Here is a 24,676-nt window from a genome sequence, read left to right as displayed (position 1 = left end):
TTCTGCATAATATTTATTCATACTTTCTAAGGATCTGGGCCAATTTTTTTAAGTAGGCGTGTACCTCAATTAATTAAGAAATGACCAGAGCTCAGAAATCTTGGGTTTAATGCTTAATTATACGCTGTAAACAGCAATGTTGCTGTTTGTGGCATAAAATTCTAATACATAGAACCTATTGGTTTTATGCTAATATAAGAAAAATAATAAATATAGACCATTAAAAATAAAGTAAAATCAAATGTATCAAAGATATAAGACAGCCCAGATTACTTTAGTAGCAGAAAATATCTTTGCTAGATGTAACTTTTTAATTTGCAGATTAGTATTTCAAAAATATTTTACGGTAATAAATGCTTGGAAAGTTCACTATCATGTTGTAATGCCACATCAATGTATTTCTGGACTTCTCTACAGATTCAATATTTAATCATTTTGCTCATATTGTTATTAAATTTATTTTCCATTTTTTAGAGAAGATAACCTTTACTGTTCCATAAAGTTTCATTCTGTGACACTTTTATTTTTTCCAATAAAAAAGGCTGTTTTTTTTTAAGTGTTGAGCACTTCATAGACTTTGCTTATATTCAAAAGCATTATAAGTTTATTTAACAGATTCTATTTTACTTTTAAAAGGACGAAGCTGTTATTGAAGAATAAGTTTGCTACAGTAACCAATTCAGTTCTGCTTAAGTTAAATAAAACTGTAAAATGACAAGCCTATAAATGTGGAAAACAGTAGGTATTTTAAAACTGCCCAAACAAGATGTTTAATCGAAACTGAGAGCACTAACTTTTACAGTCAATTCAAGAGTGGGCAAGTAAAAAAAATCAATGTATTAAGTTCTCCTTCACAGCATCCTTGAAATGGTAGTGGTATAAAACTACCTATAAAAGACCAGGATTTATGAAATTTTATTCAAAAGAGGGAGAGATGATGATGATAAACAGCTGCTATAAGAACACATGCATCTAACAAATGACAGCCAATACACTGATTTCTAGGTTAATAAAAGTTTGAAAACATTGTCAGATAAATAATACTTCATTAATCAATACAGTTTTAGCTATAAAGTCTTTATAAGTACAAAAAAATTTTTTTAGCATAGTGATTGTGTATTTTTACGTTGAACAAAACAGTATTTACAAGTGATAGAATACATTACCTGCATAGGCATTCCAAGAAACACAAATTAAAAATCTGCATTAAAAATTCCATGATTATATATGAAAAATAACAAAATACTTGCTAATGTTAAACTGCCCATCCTTTTACCACCAGTTCATACTATTTAAGACATTCTACTATATTATAGTTGCTGTAAAAATAATTGTTTATTTTTCTTTTTTGAGATGGAGTCTCGCTCTGTCACTCAGGCTGGATCGTGCCGTGGCACAATCTCAGCTCACTGCAACCTCTGCCTCCTGGGTTCAAGCCTGAACTTCAAGTCTGATTCTCCTGCCTCAGCCTCCCGAGTAGCTGGGATTACAGGCGCCCGCTATCACGCCCAGCTAATTATTGTATTTTTAGTAGATATGGGGTTTCACCATGTTGGCCAGGCTGGTCTTGAACTCCTGACATCAGGTGATCCACCTACCTTGGTCTCCCAAAGTGCTGGGATTACAGGCATGAGCCACCATGCCTGGCCAACAATTATCATGAATTCTGTGACCCAGCCAGCAATTTCATGAATTCCGTGACTATTACATGGAAAAAGAATCGTAAGCCTTGTCACTCTCTTGAAACCTCTATATTGTCATAATAAATACTTAAAACAGATGTCAGACAAGATAACTTATAAAACTTACTTCAATATTGCAAACATGAAAAAGGAAACGGCAAACAGAATCATCTGATTTCACTAAAGGTAAAGAAATCCTAATCATCCTTCAGAGGTTTTTTCTTTTTTTTTTAATCAATTATTTAGCAAAGCTCAGAGATAACTGGAATAGATGCAACTGTTTAGATTTCAAGCATAAGAAGTTCCTGGTTTCTATAAAGGTGTTTGGCTTCTTTCAAGTTTTAGCTTTTCAAAGCTACAAGTCAGCAAAGTAACTATGAATGAATGGGATTACTCTGGAAATAAGTAACTCAAAATCACTGTCAAAGAAAAACACAATATTGAAATTGTTTCACTATTACTAATGAATTTTTAAACCTAGAAAGTGCTATAGCATACATATCTATTAGGAGGTAACAGTATTTATTTAGGTATTAGCAAATGTTGGATTATTTTCTAATTCATATCAGAATGATTTTAAGTCTACCAGCAGTAATAGACTATTAGCTGTTCTTAGGTAAACTATGACATTTGAAAGATCACAGCATTCTGAGAAGATGCAGTAGAATTTTTAAAACAAGAAGACCACAGAATATATTCCAGGATTAAGTAACTTCTTCTGGTGGCCTTAGTGAGTTTGAGCAGACATTCTAACTAAATTTAGTAAATTCATTAATTACAATGTAAAAGGCACTAAATATTTTTTATTGATGAGCTCCCTCTGAAAGAACTATTATTAAAAAAAATTGTGTTTCCATGTCAAGTTATTTTCTTTTATTGTTATTATATTGGACCCAATAATATTCTCTGAATTCTCTGGACTATCAGATACTACAACTCTGAGAAAGATCTGTTCCAAGTTATTAGTTTCCTGGACCAGTTGAGGTTACATTCTGGGGAAAAAGTTCAAGACAACTGTATTCCCTCTTTTGACATGAGTGACATGTACTAAGAATACATTTCAAGAAACTGAAATACTAAATAAAAACATGTAAAATTAATGCTAAGGAGAAGACTTTTTAGAAAAGGGTCACTACATGTATACAGTGACAAAATGCTTCTTCTCAAAAACAGAAATAAATTTCAACAGAGTTGAGGGAGATGATAGTAAATTAAGAAAAGATTCTATTAATATAAAAAGCTCATTGAAAAAGTAAAATCCTTTTTATAAGGCTGTTCTTAGGTAACCCACAACATTTAAAAGACTACAGTGTTGCGAGAAGATGCAGTAGAATTAAAAACAAACAAACAAACAAAGACCACAGCATATCTTCCAGGATTAAGAAGATAAAAATTCACAATTTGCACCTTTAAAGTTCTGAGCACCTTGTATTCACTACGAATTTCTAATGGCTTACTTTTAGCCAGTATCTACTATATGGTAAGAACAATGCAACTATTACGTATCCATAAATATAAAAAATTTAAAAATAAAAAAGAAAGTAATGGCAGAGCTGCAGCTCAAACATGAATCTGTAAGATTCTAGTGCTAGCCACTCCACTCTATTGCCTTGCTATACTGTTTTGGGCCTTTGGCATTCATAAAAGAACTTTAATTCAGATTGTGCTCAACACTGACCCACAACTGAGCTACAGAGGTATATTGCTGGGAGATTCTTGGTTTCTTCAGTAAATAATTGGGCTTTGATATTTAAAAGGCAAGCACTACTTACCGTCTGTCACTCTATTAAAATTGTAAGGCAGTCTGGTATAGCGAATCAACAAAACCACTTTCTGGTCCCAAATCTACTAATAATTATTGATGTCTTTTACACAAGTCACATAAATAAGTGGATGTCAGGATTTTGTTTTTAAATATCAAAAGTGAAGGAGCTGAACTAATATCCATCTGATTAAATATTATAACCTAATTTGAATATTAATAAAGCACCCACTGTGCACTCTACAATGGCTAGATACTGAGGATCCACACGTATGTAAACTGCACCCATCCCAATTCAAGGCAGAGAGTTAAAATTCATTATTTTATTTTTTCTTATAGTGAAGGTTAAACAGAGAACCAAATATCATGTGATTCTTAGAAAGAAGGTTCTAATAACGAAAGTGCAACAGCTTTAGACATTAGCTTTACCCAGGTGGATACACCTATACACAGGCATATATGCCCATATATATGCTGTGGGAGGGAGTGGAAGAAGGGAAAAATATGCCACTTAATGTCGGGTCACTATATTAAAGGTAGAGTAAAGGTCTGAATCACCTTCAATGAAAGACAAGGAGCTGTATTTCAGTGACTGAGTATATAGAAGAACTGCTTCAATTAAAACTGTATACTTTGACTTCATGGACAGGAAAAATGTACTTTACTAGGAATGTCAGTTATTATAAAACACCAGAGATTCTGGAGGGAGGAAAAAAATCTCAAAGCCTATCCATCCCAGTTGAATATACCACATATTTTAGTTAGCCTTTCTTAACCAGAGTTCTAAGAGAGAATTAAGCCTTAATACCCTAAGGCATCTATAGTAAGTAAGGAATTAACATCTTTTCCTATGCATCTGGAATTATACTGGTTATCTAAAATCCTTGGGTAAAATAGAGAAAATCATTTTCTGTGTTCTTTTGATCAGAAGAGGAACTCTGGCTGAGCTCATTAGTTTGTCAGCATTTGAAAGCTGCTTACCACTGCAAACAGAAGAAGTGATGTTGTACAGAAAAGGATAAAACTGCATACAGCGGATCAACTTCAGGCTGTTTTCACACTCTGGACATTTGGTGGTTAATTTCAAGGCCTGTCTAAAGGCCTCAAGTGCCCCACTGATATTCTTCAGAGCAAGGTAAGCATTTCCCAGGCTCAAAAAGGTCAGAGGCTGAAAAGAAAAAAAAATCGGCAAAATGTTAATGAACTAATATTTTCTGGGAGTTACAAAACGTTTACAGTAGCTCTCCCTCTCCCTCTCCCCCTCCCCCTCCCCACGGTCTCCCTCTGATGCCGAGCCGAAGCTGGACGGTACTGCGGCCATCTGGGCTCACTGCAACCTCCCTGCCTGATTCTCCTGCCTCAGCCTGCCGAGTGCCTGCGATTGCAGGCGCGCGCCGCCACGCCTGACTGGTTTTCGTATTTTTTTGGTGGAGACGGGGTTTCCCTGTGTCGGCGGGGCTGGTCTCCAGCTCCTAACCGCCAGTGATCTGCCAGCCTCGGCCTCCCGAGGTGCCGGGATTGCAGACAGAGTCTCGTTAACTCAGTGCTCAATGGCGCCCAGGCTGGAGCGCAGTGGCGTGATCTCGGCTCGCTACAACCACCTCCCAGCCGCCTGCCTTGGCCTCCCAAAGTGCCGAGATTGCAGCCTCTGCCCGGCCGCCACCCGGTCTGGGAAGTGAGGAGCGTCTCTGCCTGGCCGCCCATCGTCTGGGATGTGAGGAGCCCCTCTGCCTGGCTGCCCAGTCTGGAAAGTGAGGAGCGTCTCTGCCCGGCCACCATCCCATCTAGGAAGTGAGGAGCGCCTCTTCCTGGCCGCCATCACATCCTGGAAGTGAGGAGCGTCTCTGCCCGGCCGCCCATCGTCTGAGATGTGGGGAGCACCTCTGCCCTGCCGCCCCGTCCGGGATGTGAGGAGCGTCTCTGCCCGGCCGCCCCGTCTGAGAAGTGAGGAGCCCCTCCGCCCAGCAGCCACCCCGTCTGGGAAGTGAGGAGCATCTCCGCCCGGCAGCCACCTCGTCCGGGAGGGAGGTGGGGGGGTCGGCCCCCCACCCGGCCAGCCGCCCTGTCCGGGAGGGAGGTAGGGGGGTCAGCCCCCGCCCGGCCAGCCGCCCTGTCCGGGAGGTGAGGGGCGCCTCTGCCCGGCCGCCCCTACTGGGAAGTGAGGAGCCCCTCTGCCTGGCCAGCCGCTCCGTCCGGGAGGGAGGTGGGGGGGTCAGCCCCCGCCCCGGCCAGCCGCCCCGTCCGGAAGGGAGGTGGGGGCGTCAGCCCCCCGCCCGGCCAGCCACCCCGTCCGGGAGGGAGGTAGGGGGGGTTAGCCCCCCGCCTGGCCAGCCGCCCCGTCCGGGAGGTGAGGGGCGCATCTGCCCGGCCGCGCCCTACTGGGAAGTGAGGAGCCCCTCTGCCCAGCCAGCCGCCCCATCCGGGAGGGAGGTGGGGGGGTCAGCCCCCCGTCCGGCCAGCCGCCCCATCCGGGAGGGAGGTGGGGGGATCAGTCCCCCGACCGGCCAGCCGCCCTGTCCAGGAGGTGAGGGGCGCCTCTGCCCGGCCGCCCCTACTGGGAAGTGAGGAGCCCCCCCGCCCGGCCAGCCGCCCCATCCGGGAGGGAGGTGGGGGGTCAGCCCCCCGCCCGGCCAGCCACCCCGTCCGGGAGGGAGGTGGGGGGGTCAGCCCCCGCCCCGGCCAGCCGCCCCGTCCAGAAGGGAGGTGGGGGCGTCAGCCCCCCGCCCGGCCAGCCGCCCCGTCCGGGAGGGAGGTGGGGGGGTTAGCCCCCCGCCTGGCCAGCCGCCCCGTCCGGGAGGTGAGGGGCGCATCTGCCCGGCCGCGCCCTACTGGGAAGTGAGGAGCCCCTCTGCCCAGCCAGCCGCCCCGTCCGGGAGGGAGGTGGGGGGGTCAGCCCCCCGTCCGGCCAGCCGCCCCATCCGGGAGGGAGGTGGGGGGATCAGTCCCCCGTCCGGCCAGCCGCCCTGTCCGGGAGGTGAGGGGCGCCTCTGCCCGGCCGCCCCTACTGGGAAGTGAGGAGCCCCCCCGCCCGGCCAGCCACCCCGTCCGGGAGGGAGGTGGGGGGGTCAGCCCCCCCGCCTCGCCAGCCGCCCCATCCGGGAGGTGAGGGGCGCCTCTGCCCGGCCGCCCCTACTGGGAAGTGAGGAGCCCCTCTGCCCAGCCAGCCGCCCTGTCCAGGAGGGAGGTCGGGGGGGTCAGCCCCCTGCCCGGCCAGCCGCCCCGTCCGGGAGGTGAGGGGCGCCTCTGCCCGGCCGCCCCTACTGGGAAGTGAGGGGCCCCTCTGCCCGGCCACCACCCTGTCTGGGAGGTGTACCCAGCAGCTCATTGAGAGCGGGCCATGATGACAATGGCGGTTTTGTGGAATAGAAAGGGGGGAAAGGTGGGGAAAAGATTGAGAAATCTGACGGTTGCCGTGTCTGTGTAGAAGGAGGTGGACATGGGAGACTTTTCATTTTGTTCTGTACTAAGAAAAATTCTTCTGCCTTGGGATCCTGTTGATCTGTGACCTTGCCCCCAACCCTGTGCTCTCTGAAACATGTGCTGTATCCACTCAGGGTTGAATGGATTAAGGGCGGTGCAAGATGTGCTTTGTTCAACAGATGCTTGAAGGCAGCATGCTCGTTAAGAGTCATCACCACTCCCTAATCTCAAGTACCCAGGGACACAAACACTGCGGAAGGCCGCAGGGCCCTCTGCCTAGGAAAACCAGAGACCTTTGTTCACTTGTTTGTCTGCTGACCTTCCCTCCACTATTGTCCTATGACCCTGCCAAATCCCCCTCTGTGAGAAACACCCAAGAATGATCAATAAAAAAATAAATAAATAAATAAAACAAAAAAACAACGTTTACAGTATATGGCTTTTGGCTCTTTTTAGGTTACCCCATAAACGTTATTGCTAACTGTCCATTTTATTCATACCAGCCAATTCTAAACTGTATAATACATGTAAATGTGTTCACTTTTTTTGCTAAGATAAAAAATATATAAAGTATGTAATGTAAACTATATGTAAACTATATATGTATATACCCCTGTAACCACCACACTGCTCAAGATACTAAAATGTTTTCAGTACTCCAGGAGGTTCCCTTGGGCAATCCAACCCCAGAAGTAACCATTGTTGTGATGTGACTTCTGTCATCATAGTTCTTGAACTTCAGGTAAATGAAATCAAACTGCATGTTCTCCTATGAGTACATGTAATATGTGTCCTTTTGTAGCTTCTTTCACTCAATCTAAAATTCATTCATGCTTCTGTATACATCAGTAGCTCATTGTTTTTTAAGCTGATGTGTAATGTTCTAACATAAGAATACACCACAGCTTGTTCATCCGATTAGCAGTTGGGCTATTTCCACTTTCGTCTATTATGAATAAAGTTACTATGAATATTCTTGTACATGTCTTGATAGGCACATTGTCCTCATTTTCTTTGAGTATATACTTAGCACAGGTTGTAAGGTAGATTTATATTTAGTTTTAGTAGATAACAACCAAATAGTCTCCCAAATGGATGCACAAATTTACACTCCTATCAGCAAGTGTGAGAATTCAGAGACTGTATTGTCAGTCTTTTTAATTTTAGCTATTTTAGTGAGCTGCAGTGGTGTCTAACTGTGGTTTTCATTTGCATTTCCATGATGAGTAATAATGTTGAGGGTTTTTTTTTTTCAGGTGCCTATATTGGCCATTTGGATATCCTCATTTCTGAAGTGCCTGTTCTTTTCTCTATCTAAAGGAATTAGATTGCCCTTAAGGCCTTGAAGGAGCTCTCTGTCTATATTATATATTAGTCTTTTGTTAAAAATATTTATTGCAAAAATCTTCTCTATGGTTTTTTTTTTACTCTCTGAATAGTATCTTTTGATAAATAGAATTTCTTAATTTCAATGAAGTTCAGCTTATCATTTTTTTCTTTTATAATTAGTGCTTTTTGACATCTTTGCCTACTGCAAGGTCATAAAGACTTTCTCCTATGTCTTCATAAAGAAGGCTTATTGTTTTATCTTTCATATTTTGGTACATGATCCACTTCAAATTAATCCTGTGTATGGTGTGAGGCAGAAGTCAAAGTTCTTATCTTTCTCCATAAGGATATCATCCAATTATTCTAGCACTAACTTACTGAAAAACCAAAATGTTTTTTCCTCACTGAACTACAGGTACCCCTTTGTCATAAACCAGTGGCCATATTCATGGTGGTCTACTTCTAAATTCCCTATTATGTTCCATTGCTATGTTTGAGTATCTTTGAACCAATACCATACTCTTTTAATTATAGTAAATCTCAAAATCTGGTAATAAGAGCCTTCCAACTCTGTTCCTCCCCATCACCCTGCCCCCATTTGTGTGTGTGTGTGTGTGTGCGTGTGTGTGTCTATTTTAGGTCCAGTTCTATGTAGCTTTTAGAATCAACTTATCAATACACAAACACATATATGCAATTACTAGGTGTTTGACTGAGATTGAATTGAATCTATAAAATTGATTTACAGAGATCTTACATCTGAACAATATTGACTCTCTCAATGTGTGAACGTGATGTATATCTCCCTTTACAAGTTGAGTATCCCTTATCCAAAATGCCTGGAACCAGAAATGTTTTGGATTTCAGATTTTTTAACATCTTTGAATATTTTATTATATTTACTGGCTGTACATCCCCATCTGAAAATCCAGAATCCAAAATGCTCCAATGAGCATTTCCCTTGAGTGTCAGGTTGGTGCTCAAAAAGTTTTGGATTTTGGAATGTTTGGGATTTCAGATTTTTGAATTTAGGATGCTCAACCTGTATTTATGTCTTCTTTCTCTTAGTGATATCTTGTAATCAGTATATAAATATTGTATATCTTCTTTTAGGTTTATTCTTAGAAATCTGATGTTTTCTTTATTTCCTTTTTTTGAGACAAGGTCTCATTCTGTTGCCCAGGCTGGTCTGGAACTCCTGGGCTCAAGAGATCCTCCCACCTCAGCTTCCCAAGTAGCTAGGAGTACAGGTGCATACCACCACACTTGGCTAATTTTTTTTGACTTTTTTGTAGAGAGTGGATCTCATTGTGTTGCCCAGGCTGGTACTGAGCTCCTAGGCTCAAGCGATCCTCCCCACTTAGCCTCTCAAAGTGCTGAGATCACAGGTGTGAGCCACCACAGCAGATCTGATGTTTTCTTGATGCTACTGTAAACAGTGTACTTTGTATGCTATTTTCCAATTGTTTGCTGAGACTTTGTTTTCATAAGCAGCCCAAAGTATTCAGTTTAGGTCATTTTAACTGAAATACATCTATAGTGTTTTTATATTTGCTTGTGTGCAAACCATATGTTTTAAATTTATTTTATTATTAAAAATAGTTAAAAAGATCTAAGAATGTTTTATTTTCAAACTGTACAATATATCCCTATGTAAAACAATGCTTATGATTTATCCAATTACCTGCTTTTGACTGGGGCTGTTAGATCATCAGAAATGTCTCACTGTAACCAAGCCAGAGGATAAAAAATATTCTAGATTAAGGAAGTCTAACCTAAGCAGCTCAGATTACATTCAAACTATTACTTAGTAGTTCACACCCAGATACAAAATTAAATCCCATACTTAGACTTCAAATGTATCTTTATATTTTGCATAAGGAAACAAAGTGTTATAATTATCCCTATGACAAAATGACGGCTGTAAAAATATCCTGCATTGAGATAAACTGGTTAGCATTTTGGAAAAAAAGTTGAACTTCATCCCTTGAACGAAAAAATAAGTATTGAGTGTTTACTATGTTGCAGGCATACTTTTGAACATTGAGGATACAGCAGAAAATAAGAAAGGTAACTGCTGTCTTCATAGACCTTACAGTCCAGTGTGGGGATGTCAGTGAGCAAAATGGGACGGAGAAAAATATAGAAGGAAGAAATAGAGGTAGCACTAGATTGTGGGGGGCGGGGGGAGTGCACCATTTAATATAGAGTAGTATGAGAGGGACTTACTGAGAAGTTAGTATTCATAAGACTTCAAGGAGGTGGAGTAAGCAATGAAGAATATTGGTGGGATGAAGTACTCCAACCAGAGAGGATAGAAAATGCAAAAGACCTGAGGTAGGGGCATGCTTAGTATGTTCAAGGAACTACAAGGAGGCAAGTGAGGCTAGAATAGAATGTGCTAAGGAATGACTTGACAGAGGTAAGGTCAGAAAAGTAACAAGGTCATGTAGGACCTTCTACATCATTACAAATTCATATTTTCCCGTGAGTTCTATGGAGAGCCACTGCAGGGATTTTGAGCCAACAAATAACAACATTTGACTTTTTATAAGGATTTCACTGTTGCTGTATGAGAACAGACTGGGGGACAATGGCAGAAGCAGAGAAACCAGTCTAGAGGCTATTAAAATAATCCAGACAAAAATAATTATGGTTTGGATGGGACAGCAGTAGAAGCAATGATAAGTAGTAAAATCTGAGGTATATTTTGAAAACAGAATCAACAAGGTTAGCTAGTGGACTGAATTTTCCCTGAGAACAGGAGAAAGGTATGAAGGAAGCCCCTAAGTTTTTGGTCTGAGCAACTGGAAAGATAGCTTTATTATTTCCTGAAATGAAGAAGACTGGGAAGAATAAATGTGGAACGCGTTAAGGAGTTTGGTTTTGGCCTTTTGTTCTAGAGCGCCCTTTAGACATCTAAGTGGAAATGTCAAGTAAGCTGTTGAATAAAGGAGTCTGGAGTTCAGGGCAAAGGTGACAGGTAATTCAACAGGAAAAGGGCAGGCTTCTCAAGATATGAAGCTGAAGAACTGGATATCCGTGTAAATATGAACTTTGATCCCTACCTCACACTACAAAGAAAATTTAACTTGAAATGAATCATAGACCTAACTGTAAAGCCTAAAACTATAAAATATCCAGGAGACGTCACAGGAAAAAATCTTTATATATTTGAGAGCCAACTATTCAAAGATTAAGCCACGGAAAACAAAAACAAACAGTTTAGTGAGAACACTTGAAATCTAACAATAGAAATCAACATTGAAAAGACTGGCAAACTTAAGGGCAATTTTTAAATGCTAAGATAAAAAAGGCAAAGAGAGAAAATATTTTTAACACATGAGAGATGGAGTTAAAGAGTTTATCATACAAAGGGTTTGCACAAAATCTAAAAAACAAAATTCTAAAATGAACAAAATGTATATACAAACTTTTACTTTAAAAATACAATTACAAGGTTGGGCATAAGGGCTCACACCTGTAATCCCAGCACTTTGGGAGGTCAAGGCGGGCGGATCACTTGAGGTCAGGAGTTTGAGACCAGCCTGGCCAACATGTTTCTATTAAAATACAACCCTGTTTCTACTAAAAGTACAAAAATTAGCCAGGCATGGTGGTATGCACCTGAAATCCCAACTACTCCAGAGTCTGAGGCACGAGAAGAGCTTGAACCTGGGTGGCGAAGCTTGCAGTGAGCTGAGATCATGTCACTGCACTACAGCCTGGGTGACAGAGAGAGATTTTGTCTCAAAAAAAAAAAAAAAGAAAAGAAAAGAAAAAAGAAAAAAAAAGAAAAACAAAAACAACCACAAGATAAAACTTTACGTTACAACAGAGAGGTGGTATTTTTAAGCAAGCGAAACTTGTTTTATAAATGTTAATTCAGAGGTAGTATAACACGACTAGAGTATTTGCCCTGTGGCCAATCTCCCTGAGTTCAAAACCAAGCTCTGTGACTTCCCATAAATCCCTTACTCTGTACATTTAACTCTTAAGAGTTTCCTCACCTATCAAAGGGGAAATTCCATCTCACAGGTTTGTTGTGAGGATTAAATTAGTTACTACATGTAAGATGCTTAGCATCGTGCCTGGCTCTAGTAAACAATAAAAAAAACTGGCAGTTATTTCAGTTGTTCAATTCTAATAAAGACACAGGTGGAATTAATATTTTTAGACCTTGTTCATGGCAATATATACTGGCCCAACCATTTTAGTGGGTTGTTTGGTATTTTGTGCCAGAGCCATCAAAATATTCATTCTCTTATTGACTTAGTAATTCCACTGCTAACAATCGTTAAGGCCTTTGCAGAAAACCATCATTGATAATAGCTAAGTACTGTTAGCAACCTAAATATGCAACAACAGAAAAATAGGTTGTGGCATATCAATTCATTGGTCCTTTATACAACCATTTAAATTGAGGGCTTTAAAATTAGGTAGGAATAAGTTTTTTAGAGATCACCTGTACAGTAGAGTTGAAACATTATGAAATACTTGTATAGAAGACATGCTTATAAGGAAGAATTTCCAAAAGTTGGGAAGAGGGTGCTGATTAAGGAACATTTTTGGGGCCGGGCGTGGTGGCGCATGCCTGTAATCCTATCACTTTTGGAGGCTGAGACGGGAGGATTGCTTGAGCTCGGCTGTTCAAGACCAGCCTTGGCAACATGGTGAAACTCCATCTCTACAAAAAAATACAAAATTCAGCCATACGCAGTGGTGCATGCCTGTAGTCCCAGCTACTAGGGAGGCTGAGGTGGGTGCACTACTTGAGCCTAGGAGGTGGAGGCTGCAGTGAGCCGTGACCACGCCACTGCACTCCAGCCTGGGCAACAGAGCAAGACCCTGTCTCAAAGAAAAAAAAAAGGTATATTTTTGGGGTACCCACCCTGATCCATTAATTTATCTTTTTATTCTTATTGTAGCACCATGGTATTTAACAACTAAAATTTTAGTATGATTTTAAAATATCAAAAGGTAACTGATCACTAAAGGAGGTCTTTTTTCTTCAGAAGAATACTACCTAAGTCCCTTGGCTGAAAACAGTAAAAAGGGAATCACGAAAAGTTTCAAGGGAATACGACTGCATTGCGCTTTCCATTGCCCACTTTATCACATCTGTTCCCACTGTACCAGCACCTGGTACACAGTAAGCACTAGATAAATATTTGATGTACTTCTCTGGCAATGTGACCTGTTACATAATATTGAGATTGTAAACTTCTGCTTAAAATCCAGTTGTGAATTTGTGTATTTCAAAAAAAAAAAACAGGCAATATTTTCTTCTCATCCTTAAAAAATCAGTTTTCAGATACCATAAATAAACCTCAACCATTCATGCACATCCCTTCTGAAGGTTTCTTTGAATACAAAACCTATAAACATTTAGACATTATGTATAAAATCAATTTAATTGTATATTTATTATAACTGAATTTCATGAAACCTAAAATGACAGCAATTATAACATCCATCCTGATATCAGAGATGTTAAAATATGAAAAACAAAAGTTGTATCTTCAAAACCATGAACTACAAAGCACTGAAGTAACTCCATAAGCTGCATGTGAGAGGTTTGGGGCATGAAAATCAATGTATCTATTTATTCTTATCAAAACCACCTTTGAACTGTCCTCTGGCTTGAATGGTATAAATATTTCTATAAATTAAAGTTGTAAAACAGTGTAATATTAAGCAGTGCGCATGCTGTGATGAGTAGGATAAAATACAAACCAGATGTTTCAGACAGACATAAAAAAGCGGAAGTATATTTTTACAGCTATGTTATTCTTATTTAAATGTAAGTTTCCAAAAAAAAAAACTTAACTGTGTAATTATAAATTTCACTCAAAATTTAAAGAACACATCAAAATAAAACAAAAGCTTTTTCACACTCTCCTGAAATAATGCAAACGCTACTGTGAAAGACAAAACATGACATTTTTTATGCTTTCCCTAGAAAAATACAAATTGTAATCTAAATTTGAGTTACCCTACATAGTATACAGAACTATGAAAACCCTTAAAACCTCACCTCAGAGCTATTGATGGCCAAAGCTTGAAGTAGCAGCTTAGTGGCATCAAGATGAAGGCCGTAATGAATCAAAAGGTTGGCCAAGTTGACAAGAGGAACATCTTGGTATTGAAGTGGAGCTAAATTCAAAGCCCTCTGAAGACAGGCAATAGCAAAAGTGCTATTTCCTACTGCTCTCCAGTATAGTCCAGCTTCATTGAGTATGAGCCAGACAGGAGCATTTGGCTGAAAAATCCAAAAATACTTTAGTACAAGAATACAGTACTTGTTCTAAATAAGATTTTTAATAAGTGCATTTTAACTTTTACTTATAATTAAGAAGCATTTAAGTTTTAGATGTCTAAAGTAAATGACTCACCTTATTAATAGCATGAAATAAGAAAGACCCAATTTCTTCTTCTGGGATAGTATAGTTATTAATACGGGAAAGCAAAATCTGAAACATCAAAAGGAAGACTGACTCAATTGAAAATAACAGGGAAGACATTTGAAAAGAATTTCTATAGATGGCAGTCTTTTCTTAAGCTCCTCAGGAACAGCTAATTTGAACAAATATTTATGATCATATATATGACATAAATTCATTGACATACCAACAGGTGTTGACCTGCTCACATGTATGTAATAGTTTAACTAAAAAGTTAAAAAGACATATATACCCCCACACATTAAAGTAACCTACCATACCCCATTAAAGTCAGCCTAAGTGTTCAGAACCCAAGAAGAAATTACTCAAAAGACAACAGCATGAAACATCTGATGTAATAAAAATCTACTATCTTTCCCTCCTGGAAAATACCAGATACTCAATTATTCTACTTCATGTTCCTGCAGCATTTATATAACTATAAACAACTCTAAGGCACAGATCATGGTCTGTTTATCTTTTTGTATTCCTAGCATCCAAAACAATGTCTGGCACATAATGTTTTTTGCCTAAGGAAATGTCTGTTGAATATAAGTAATAGTAAGTGCCTATAGTTTTGAAATTAACTTAAAAAAAAAGTGGTTGTGATGGTCTGTGATTGCTAAAAAGGTAATTTTTTTTTCATTTTTATCTATGGAATGATATCTAATATGGTAATATACAGTAATAAAACACTCGTAGTTATATATAATTAATAGGAATTTAGGAAAAGAGCATAATTGAACTTCTGTTTGCAGAGTCATTATCAAATTAATATAAATTCCTATGGACCTCATATAAGGTCACAGCAGGGTTGATAAGGCCAGAGAAAGAGATTCTTCAAGCTTTCAATTTATATAAACTTCTGGAGGCCTGGAGGATGCAAAGCTAACTTTTAGTGGTTGCAATGGCCTGCATTACACCGACTCCATTAGGTAACAGAGAGTTCTGTGCTACTCATCTTTGAAGTGCTCTGCGTTAGAGGAATAGTGTTTAGGTGATCTATGTATAGCAGCCCCGAGGAACTCTCTGGCACTCCTTTAATAGCATGACTGACTTCGCCATCATTTCACCAATTCTTTAACTCTATCCTTCCATTTTATAGACTTAAAGCTCAACAGCTACCTTCTATCAATTTTTTGTTCCATTTAAGAGGCTTCTGAAGTCACCCAGAGTGGACGGCAATAAATACCAGCCTAAGTGAGCCTTACTTTTCGTGCATGGTCATCTGGCATTTTGGCTTTCAGATCCATGCGAACCTCTAATTCTTTGACTAAGTAGGACAGAGTGTGGCTTTTTCTGAAGTCAGTTATGGAACAGTCAGGGGTTTGGGCCTCTTCTTCTGTAGAATAATCATCACTGCTGAGTTCGTGGATCCTGGCACAAGAAAAAGGAACAAGATTCATATTTTCAAAGTTTGGGTGACTTCAAGATAAAGACTTAACCTTTCAAGTCCAAGGCTGGTGCTCTCAAAGAACCGCTAGATGACAATCATGCAGAATCAGGTGCTTTGCCAAATCCATCAGCACTTGCCTGAGTCCTTTGTTTTCCGGAGGCAGAAAATACGTTGGCAATTCCCCACCAACAGGGACTCTAGGGTAGCTTTCTGTACAATCTGCTCTTTTAGGCCATAGAATATGCTGTTTGTCCTGATAAAGAAACAAAATTTCTCATAAATTTCTTTGGATTCAATATTTCAATATGCTAAATAAACTTTTAAAATGACAAATATACTACAATAATTGAACAAAACTATAATATCTTAAGATTATGGTAGACTCTATAATATTCCTGCCACTGCAGATTATTAATCTAAGTCAGTAATTCTACCTGCTTTACCACAGACTGGTTCAGGGTTGGGTGGTTATAAGCCAGTTGAGCCAGTGAGACACAAGAAGAGGCTTGCTTGGGGCTTTTCGGAAAGAGAAGCAAGTCTTAGGCTCTTACGTTACACATGAACAAAAAATCGTGTTGTTCCAGTTGCTGCTGGCTGTCATCTTATGACCATGAAAAAAACCAAGCTTTTGGATGAAACCAATACTGTGGATGGCAGAGTGAAGAAAAAAAAAAAAAAAAGAAAAAGAAGAAATGGGTCACTGATGACATCATTGGGCCACTGAATCAATCAAACCTGAAGTTTATCCTATTTCTGGACTTCCTGTAGTAACAGGCACATTTTCTTTGTATTTAATTTGAGGTGGAGCTTAAGACTTGTACCTGAAAGCATACATAAGCCTATAAAACCTGGCATTGAACACTATTTTTCCCTGAACTAAGGTCTTTTCTTTGCCAATGCCAAAGTTTAACAATTGTTTTATGATTTGTAAAATGTTAATTTTCTCTAAAAATAAATAATATGTACCAGAGGCTTACTAAACTTAAATCTTCAAGCTATCAAACTTTGAGGGATTTATATTAAATATAATTAAATCTAAGTGGCTGTTTAATTCTGTTAAACCCTTGATTAAATTCTGAAAATTTAATGGTGAATAAAAAGCGCATAGTCTCTGTCCTCATACCTTGGTATCCGCCTCAGCTAACCTACAATTCTTTCTTAGCTAGTCTAGACAGGCACATGTACTAACTTGTTTATTGTCTGTATCATCTACCAGAATGTAGGCTCCAGAAGAGCAAGGGGGCTTATCTATTATACTGCCAGCATTAGCCTGGCACACAGGTGGGAGTTCAATAAAAGAATGCCGATTAAGCGAAGTATATAAAAACATACGCTTGGGTCAAGTTTAGAAACTTGTTAAGGTTGGTAATAATACTCAGAGGATAAAGCTTTGAATTGAAATCAGGGTGTCTATCTGCTCTACTTGACTGGGAAAAACTCAAGGCAGAAATTGCATCTTACTCATTCACTACCTAGCAGAATGGCTTCCATTTAATAGAAATGTACTACACGTTTGCTGAACTAATCTGAACAGTCATAGAGGACATATTAATCAGTGAGGTTGAGGGCCACTGCTTTAATGGATCTTGCCAGTTTGAAAAAACTGCTTCGTCATCCTCTATTAACTTACCCTATATGCATCAGAGTCCCTGCCCCAAATCCAGAGAATAGAATGGGCTACGGGAGAAGACTTGACCGAATCATTGATATCACTCTGATTTGATTGAACATCAAAGTTCACAGACATCATACTGGAGGTTGATGAATCCTCACCAAACTAGAAAATGAAACAAAAAGTTCAATCAAATTGAAAGTGGAAAAGGAGTTGTGACTATAATTTAACTCACACCAAAAAAGCGAGTGAATATTCAAAATTAGTAGAAAATCAGAAAGTAGCTCAGTAATAAAGCAATTGGATCTTTTAATTTTAAGAACTATGCCCCAACGATATTCTTTCATGGATAATACATAGTTAGCAACTTTCAATAACTTTGCTATTGGAGTATGAGAAAAATGGCATAGGTCGTTTTCCTGTCCCTTTGCTTCATTTTTATGATTTAGTCTCTTTAGGTTAATAATTAGCTAATTGAGAAATCTGGTTCATTATTCCCCTTTTCTTCCTACACTAAAATGCTCACCACTCTAAAATTAGTGTGCCGTGTGTGGGTAGAGGCGAGAGAACTTAAGAAAGTATTCTTAAGGGTTCTATAACTATCACTTAAGGATTACAGACTGTTGTGCAATCAATTACAAAGAAAAGTTTTGGGGGTGAAAGGGTAACCTAGATGAGAGAACACAAACATATACAGCCTTCCTTCAAAGCAAGGTGGAACAATGTTGGATATACTTACAAAGATGCTTGCGTATTTCTGAAACCTTGCTAGATAATGAGAATGGGACTGGGGATGGGATGGGGTAGGAAAGACAAAAGGAAAAGGAATGAATATGATGAATTTGTAGCTCTAGGTCTTTATGAATAGGAATGGATTCTTTCACTATATAGTGGTGATACAATTTTATGAATATAGACTATTGGAAGCTATACTCCTTCAAATGATCTGTCTTGAGACCATCAAAAAGTCCAAAAGGTACACTGGGTTTCAATCTATTTCATTTCTAAACATCCCCCTTCTTCCCTTTAAAATGCTTGGTTTTAAGATAGAGAGCTATAATCCCAGAGGGTGTGAATCTGGTCTTCTTTATTTTTTCCCTTGGAAACCAAACATGAGATATTGCTGGGAGCTGGTTTACAATACTCATAGGAAGCTTTTGGTCCCTATCACTATTTCCCCTTTTAAATGGCTTCTTAATTTTTGTCTCTTATTTTTTCCCAATGCAGTCTGGATTTTTCCAGATTAAAGAGTTCTAAGTTTTTGTGTTTGTCCTCCTATAGATGCTCTCCTAATCTCTTAGTTATCTTAATTAGTTATTGCTGGAAATTTCTGTATCTACGATTAGACATGATGAGTTTTCTCTAAGATAGAATAAATGTTTTATTTCTAATACAGGTTGAGTATCAGTTTTCTGAAATGCTTGATCAGGAGTATTTCAGATTTGAGATTTTTTTGGATTTTGGAATATTTTATTACACTTACCTGTTAAGCATCCCAATCAAAAAATGTGAAATCCAAAATGCTCCAATGATCATTTCTTTTGAGCATCATGTCAGTGCTCAAAAAGTTTCAGTGTTTGAATCTTTTTTTTTTTATACTCAGAATTCTGGCTGTACTTGCTGTCTGTACCACTTATTCAACATCTATTATATACTATTTGGTATCATTACATGTGTTAGTTCTTCCCAACTAGATAGATTAGGATTGTATACGTGTATGTGTGTGTGTGTATACATGTGTGTATATACAGCGACAGAAAGTGAGAGAAAGTACACACGTAGCAGTGGGCTTAATAAAGATTTTCTGTTGATAATGAGCATTTTGTTGGTGGTATTGGTTGAGGCAATATAATTGGACTGACTACTTCAGGAAACAAATAGCATGGTTGCTCTCAAATTTTAAATAGGTCTTACTTTAAAAGAGAAAGTGGGGAGATGAAAGCTTTGAGTTCAATAATAATAATAGCCCAATTCTAGCTCCCATGGTAAAGGAGAAAAGAATCAAATGCATGTGCATATAAATATTTAGATGGTACTTTGAGAAATAGAAAGCATCCATGGAGTTACTGAGTACTCCCTATAAAATCTGACTTCGTAAACATAACAACATAACAGATAATCAAAATCTCTCTCTCGCTCTTTATTTATTTATTTATTTATTTATTTATTTATTTTTTGAGACACAGTCTTGCTCTGTCGCCCAGGCTGGAGTGCAATGGCATGATCTGGGTTCACTACAGCTTTGACCTCCAGAGCTCAGATGATTCTCCCGCCTCAGCCTCCCGAGTAGCTGGGACTACAGGTGCATGCCACCATACCTGGCCAATTTATATATGTTTTTGTAGAGATGGGGTTTCACCATGTTACCCAGGCTGGTCTTGAACTCCTGGGCTCGTGATCCTTCTGCCTCTGCCTCCCTAAATGCTGAGATTACAGGCGTGAGCCACTGTGCCCAGCCTCAAAATCTTAAAGATCTAAATGACAATCACAAATTTTAGGGATCAAATATACAAAGAATCAAGAGGAAAAACAAAAGTTTTAAAAAATCTTTATAAAGCAAACGTTTATAAGAATTAGATTGGACCAAGAAAAAGACCTGAACATAGTCCACATTTTCAAAGATATCTCCACGATGATAGCGTACAGGCTGGTCCCACTGGCAATGTAAACTATGCTGCTGGTTGACCAGTCGGCATATCTGATGATTTCCTGGAATAAGAAAGGAAATTACACAAATGATGAGCAAGGTCAACAATGCCAATGTGATTTTCTTAGACTAAGTCATTTAGTATCAACCCTGTATCCCTCAGAGCCTAGCAGGCTACTTACATAGGATGTACTTATATAGAGAAATATTCATTAATGGTTAATCAAATAAATCATTCTAAGAAGTCCCGGTTTTTCCACCTACAAAAACAAAGGGACTCCACTAGATGATTACTGAGGTATCTTTCAGCAATTATAGTCTATGATTGTAAAATCTAGTGATTACATCGTTTTAAGAGACTTTGGCCATCTTTCTGGAGAGAATTTGCTATACATACTTCATAATTTTGTTTCAAATGCATATATAAGAGCTCTGGTTGCATTTCAATATGCTGGGCAGTAAGTAATTCCAAAGACTGAGTATACTCTTTACACTCATAATAGCAAAGAAAACTTGTTAAGGGAATTGTAAAATAAACTATAAATGGTCACAGCTAAGTGCCAAAGGTTAAGAGGCTTTCTTGACCAACATACTTATCAAGGGAGAAGGGTATAATTAAGAGATTCTATTAATTTATTCTCTGGTATTGAGTTGTCAGATCTGCTCCCTTGTCATTAGAAACAAAACATTCTAGATATAACCAAATCATTGTTCTCATGCCAACCCAAGTTCCTATAAACCAGTGGTTCTATTTTTGTGGATCACAGATGCTTGAGAGATTTTAATAAAAGCTATATACCCTCTTCCCAGAAAAATAAAATTGGACACATACACAATTCTACATACAATTTTGGAGAGGATTTCAGAACCCCCTGAAACTAATCCATTGACCCAGGTTAAGAATTCCAGTCTAAAATTTTACTTCTAAAATACCATTTTTAAGAGAGCAAGAAAAAAAGGAGTATGGATGGGTTGTTTGTAGGGTGGGTCTGGCTTGTATTCACTTAGTGTAAGGCCTTGTTACCCATAGTGCAGAGTTTTTAGACCTGCGGCAACAAGCATCACCTGGGAGCTTATTAGGAAGGCAGACTCTCAGGTCTCAATTCAGACCTACTGAATCATAATCTGCATTTCAACAAGATCTCCAGGAGACTGATATGCATATTAGGGTAGGAAAAAAAACTGCTGTTGAACACAGAACGCAAATAACTGTTAAGACTTCTAGGATCTACAAGACTTGTTTTTTATTTCAAAATGTAAATTTGAAAAAAGCAAGGTAGACCAAACCAGCTCCCCAGGCCTCCTGGTATACCCACAGTGATGAATCATGCTTTCAAGATGTAGGGAAGTCATAAACACAACTTCACACTGCTTTAAGGCTACAAGAAAGTTATGATAGTAAAGCATGCTAAAAGTGAATTTCCTAACCTGTCTTCAATTACTTGGAGTCACTACTTACCTAATTGTGCCTCTTTTGCCATCTGAGTCTCATGAATGATATTTCTTAAGATTTGCTCCTCCTGAATCAGTTTATGTTTTTCTAGGATTTCCTGCTGTCTCAGGTAGTGGTCATGCTGCTTTTGATACTCTTTTAACTCATTCAGTGTTCGCTGGAGAGATCTTAACATTTTTTAATACCAGGAAAAAGTTAGAGCTATAAAATCATAAATTTTAAACCCACTTAAATGCACAGATTTTTCTGGTTCTCAGCAACAATTACTGTGTGTTTTCCTTTTATTTAACATACAATCCTGTACCACCAGTTCAAGAATACTAGGGCAAAAAGATAAATGTGAAATTCTTCCTTTAAATACAACTTTTTTAAAAAATAGGGTCTTGCTTTGTTGTCAAGGCTGGATGGAGAGGCCTGATTGTAGCTCACTGCAGCCTTGTACTCTTGGGCTCAACTCCTGGGCTCAAGGGGTCCTCTTGCCTCAGTCTCCTGAGGAGTATCTGGGACTACAGGCACATGCCACCATGCCTGGCTAATTTAGTTTTAGAAACTGGGTCTTGCTATGTTGCCCAGGCTAGATTTGAACTCCTGGCATCAAGTGATTCCTCCCCTCCACCCTGCCTCAGTCTCCGGAATAACTGGGATTACAGGCATCAGCCATGACACCTGGCAATACAACTATCGTGACATCAAATGGTATATTGCATTTTTCAGGTGCCATAAAAAAATACAAGACGATATACAAGTTTATGTATTTAACAACTCTATTTCTCTCTACAAAATTTGCATTAGTTCCATCAACATTCAAAGTCTTTCTAGAATCCTTTCCTCCTTTTCACTTTTTCCCCAGATTCTGCTTAAAGACAAAGTTAAGAGTTAGGGGCCACAGTACTTTGCTTTCATACTCTAGCTTATTGGTTACAGGCCAGGAAAAACTACAGAAACTATGCTTCGAAAGGAATATGCTTCACCACCTGATTTCAGTAAATCAGCTGCCTGATTACATTTAATCAGAAAACCCATACTGCCTATTACACACTGTAACATATAGAGATTTTAGGAACTATACAGATTGTGTAAAGATAGAGCCAGCTCAATTATTAAGAGCATGATACTGGAAAAAGCTCAGCCAGGTATAACAGAAACCAGTTATGAATAAGCAAGCTGTCATCCTTTTTACTTCCTACCACATTATGCCTTAAAAAGATTGGAAAAGAAGCAAATACAAAACTTTAATGAGTTCTAAATCTCTGTTTAATTCTCTACTAACCAAAGTAAACTCAAATATTACAGCTAATTCTGAGATATGAAAAATTCACTTCTGAGTTAACATGAAGTTTCTTAACTAGCCCTACTGATTGAAGGAAATGTTTTTTAACTTATTATACCTCAAGGATCAAATACAATAGAATTCCATTACTGTACAACCTAACACACAATCATGACTAAAACGTGGGCCAAATAATGTCTCTCAATGCCATTTAACTACCTTAACAATAACTCAACCCTAGGAGCCACCACCTCTCTCCAAGAGGAGAAATATCAACTACTGCACATGTAAGTGATTTTACTGAAACTTAGTATATTCTATGCAAATAAAAATGCAGTCAACAAAGTAAGTAGTCAACTAAGTATCCCAGTCTCCCCACCCCAACTGACTTCATGAAAGTAATCAATGGTCAAAATTGTAAAGATGTAAGTGACAGCTTTTACTACAAATATTCTCTAGTTGCAGGAATCCAGACAATTAAAGATATTCCTCTACACAACCACTGAATTGTGCTAAACCACCAGGACTTACAGAAAAAGGATAGGACTTGCAGTAGTGAAGAGGTTTCTTTCTTAATTCCAGTTACCAAATTAACACCGATATCCCCTACACAGATTTAACCTAAGGTTCGATAGTGCTAGTGTTTGAGTGAAATTTTTCCTCTCAATTACCTATGTTGAGCCTCCAATTTCTGCTCCAGTTTTTGCTGACATAGGACAGCATGCTTCCTCTTTATAGCTTGCTCAAACCCAGGTCTGGCCTGCAAAGCGTGGTCATAACAGAGCACTGAGTGGTTATATTCCCCAAGCATCTGAAGAGACAAAAACAAACATACACATACACACACACACACACACACACACACACACACACACACACGGGAAAAAAAAATGTTAGCCATGGCCTGGTTGCATCTGTCCAAATCCTCTAATGATTTATGAGATCACACCTACCTCTTACTCTACAGTGACCATTATTTTGATCAGTGACCAGATCCCTACAATATTAAGGCACACTATAGGATGGTTTAGTTGGCAGGTATTGCTAACCTTAAAAGGTGTACCCTGTAGAAGTTTAAAATTCCAATGTAATTATTATTATTGTTTTTTTGGCAAGAGGCTAGAATAATTACATTACTGTGTTGAGGATTTTTCTTCCTCCTAATTTCATTTCCATCGTTCAGACCAAAAAAGGAATGGAAAAAAGTAACATTCTACTGAGGGGAGAGGAAAAAAAAAAAAGAAAAGAAAGTGGCAACTAGCATGACTCATGAAACAAAGAGTAGTACTTACTGCATATATATTCCCCAAAGTGTAATAGCTGGTGAAGAAGTCACTGTCATCCAGAGCTGCATGGACCACGACAGCAGCATCAGCAGAGAAGTGTGCTCTGTGTAGAACGTTTGCCAGGTTGACCAGGGCAATGTCTTTATTGTGCCTAAGGAAAGCAGCACATATTCCATGATTATGTAGAACCACTTGACAAGGAAAAATGACATTCAAAGTTACTTGTGCTTAGGAAACTAAGATATAGGTGGAGAAAATAAGATAATCATAGTGTTTCATTTTTAAATTATTGATGGCTCTTAATCTGATAGCTACAAATTTTGTCATTAAAATAAGGTATTCCAGACACTGTACGATTTTACAATTTCTTTAGGGC

General features: G+C 39.0%; 1 protein-coding gene across 3 annotated transcripts in view; it reads right to left on the bottom strand.

Annotated features, from left to right (window-relative positions):
* The window catches only part of TTC17 (tetratricopeptide repeat domain 17), a 140,849-nt gene that overhangs the window by 75,542 nt on the left and 40,631 nt on the right, over positions 1–24,676 (bottom strand). For all 3 annotated transcript variants that reach the window (XM_019036745.3, XM_019036740.3, XM_019036743.3), the window contains exons 7-16: positions 24,307–24,451; positions 23,686–23,825; positions 21,751–21,911; positions 20,241–20,353; positions 17,663–17,809; positions 16,170–16,285; positions 15,848–16,013; positions 14,589–14,666; positions 14,231–14,455; positions 4,426–4,612 (exon numbers count right to left, since the gene is read on the bottom strand). In XM_019036745.3, coding sequence (XP_018892290.1) covers positions 4,426–4,612; positions 14,231–14,455; positions 14,589–14,666; positions 15,848–16,013; positions 16,170–16,285; positions 17,663–17,809; positions 20,241–20,353; positions 21,751–21,911; positions 23,686–23,825; positions 24,307–24,451 — 1,478 coding nt within the window. The remainder of the gene's footprint in view (positions 1–4,425; positions 4,613–14,230; positions 14,456–14,588; positions 14,667–15,847; positions 16,014–16,169; positions 16,286–17,662; positions 17,810–20,240; positions 20,354–21,750; positions 21,912–23,685; positions 23,826–24,306; positions 24,452–24,676) is intronic.

The sequence above is a fragment of the Gorilla gorilla genome, chromosome 9, assembly GCF_029281585.2.
Source record: "Gorilla gorilla gorilla isolate KB3781 chromosome 9, NHGRI_mGorGor1-v2.1_pri, whole genome shotgun sequence".
Lineage (NCBI taxonomy): Eukaryota > Metazoa > Chordata > Mammalia > Primates > Hominidae > Gorilla > Gorilla gorilla.
The sequence above is the reverse complement of the archived record's forward strand: the minus strand, read 5'-3'. Positions and strand labels throughout refer to the sequence as shown.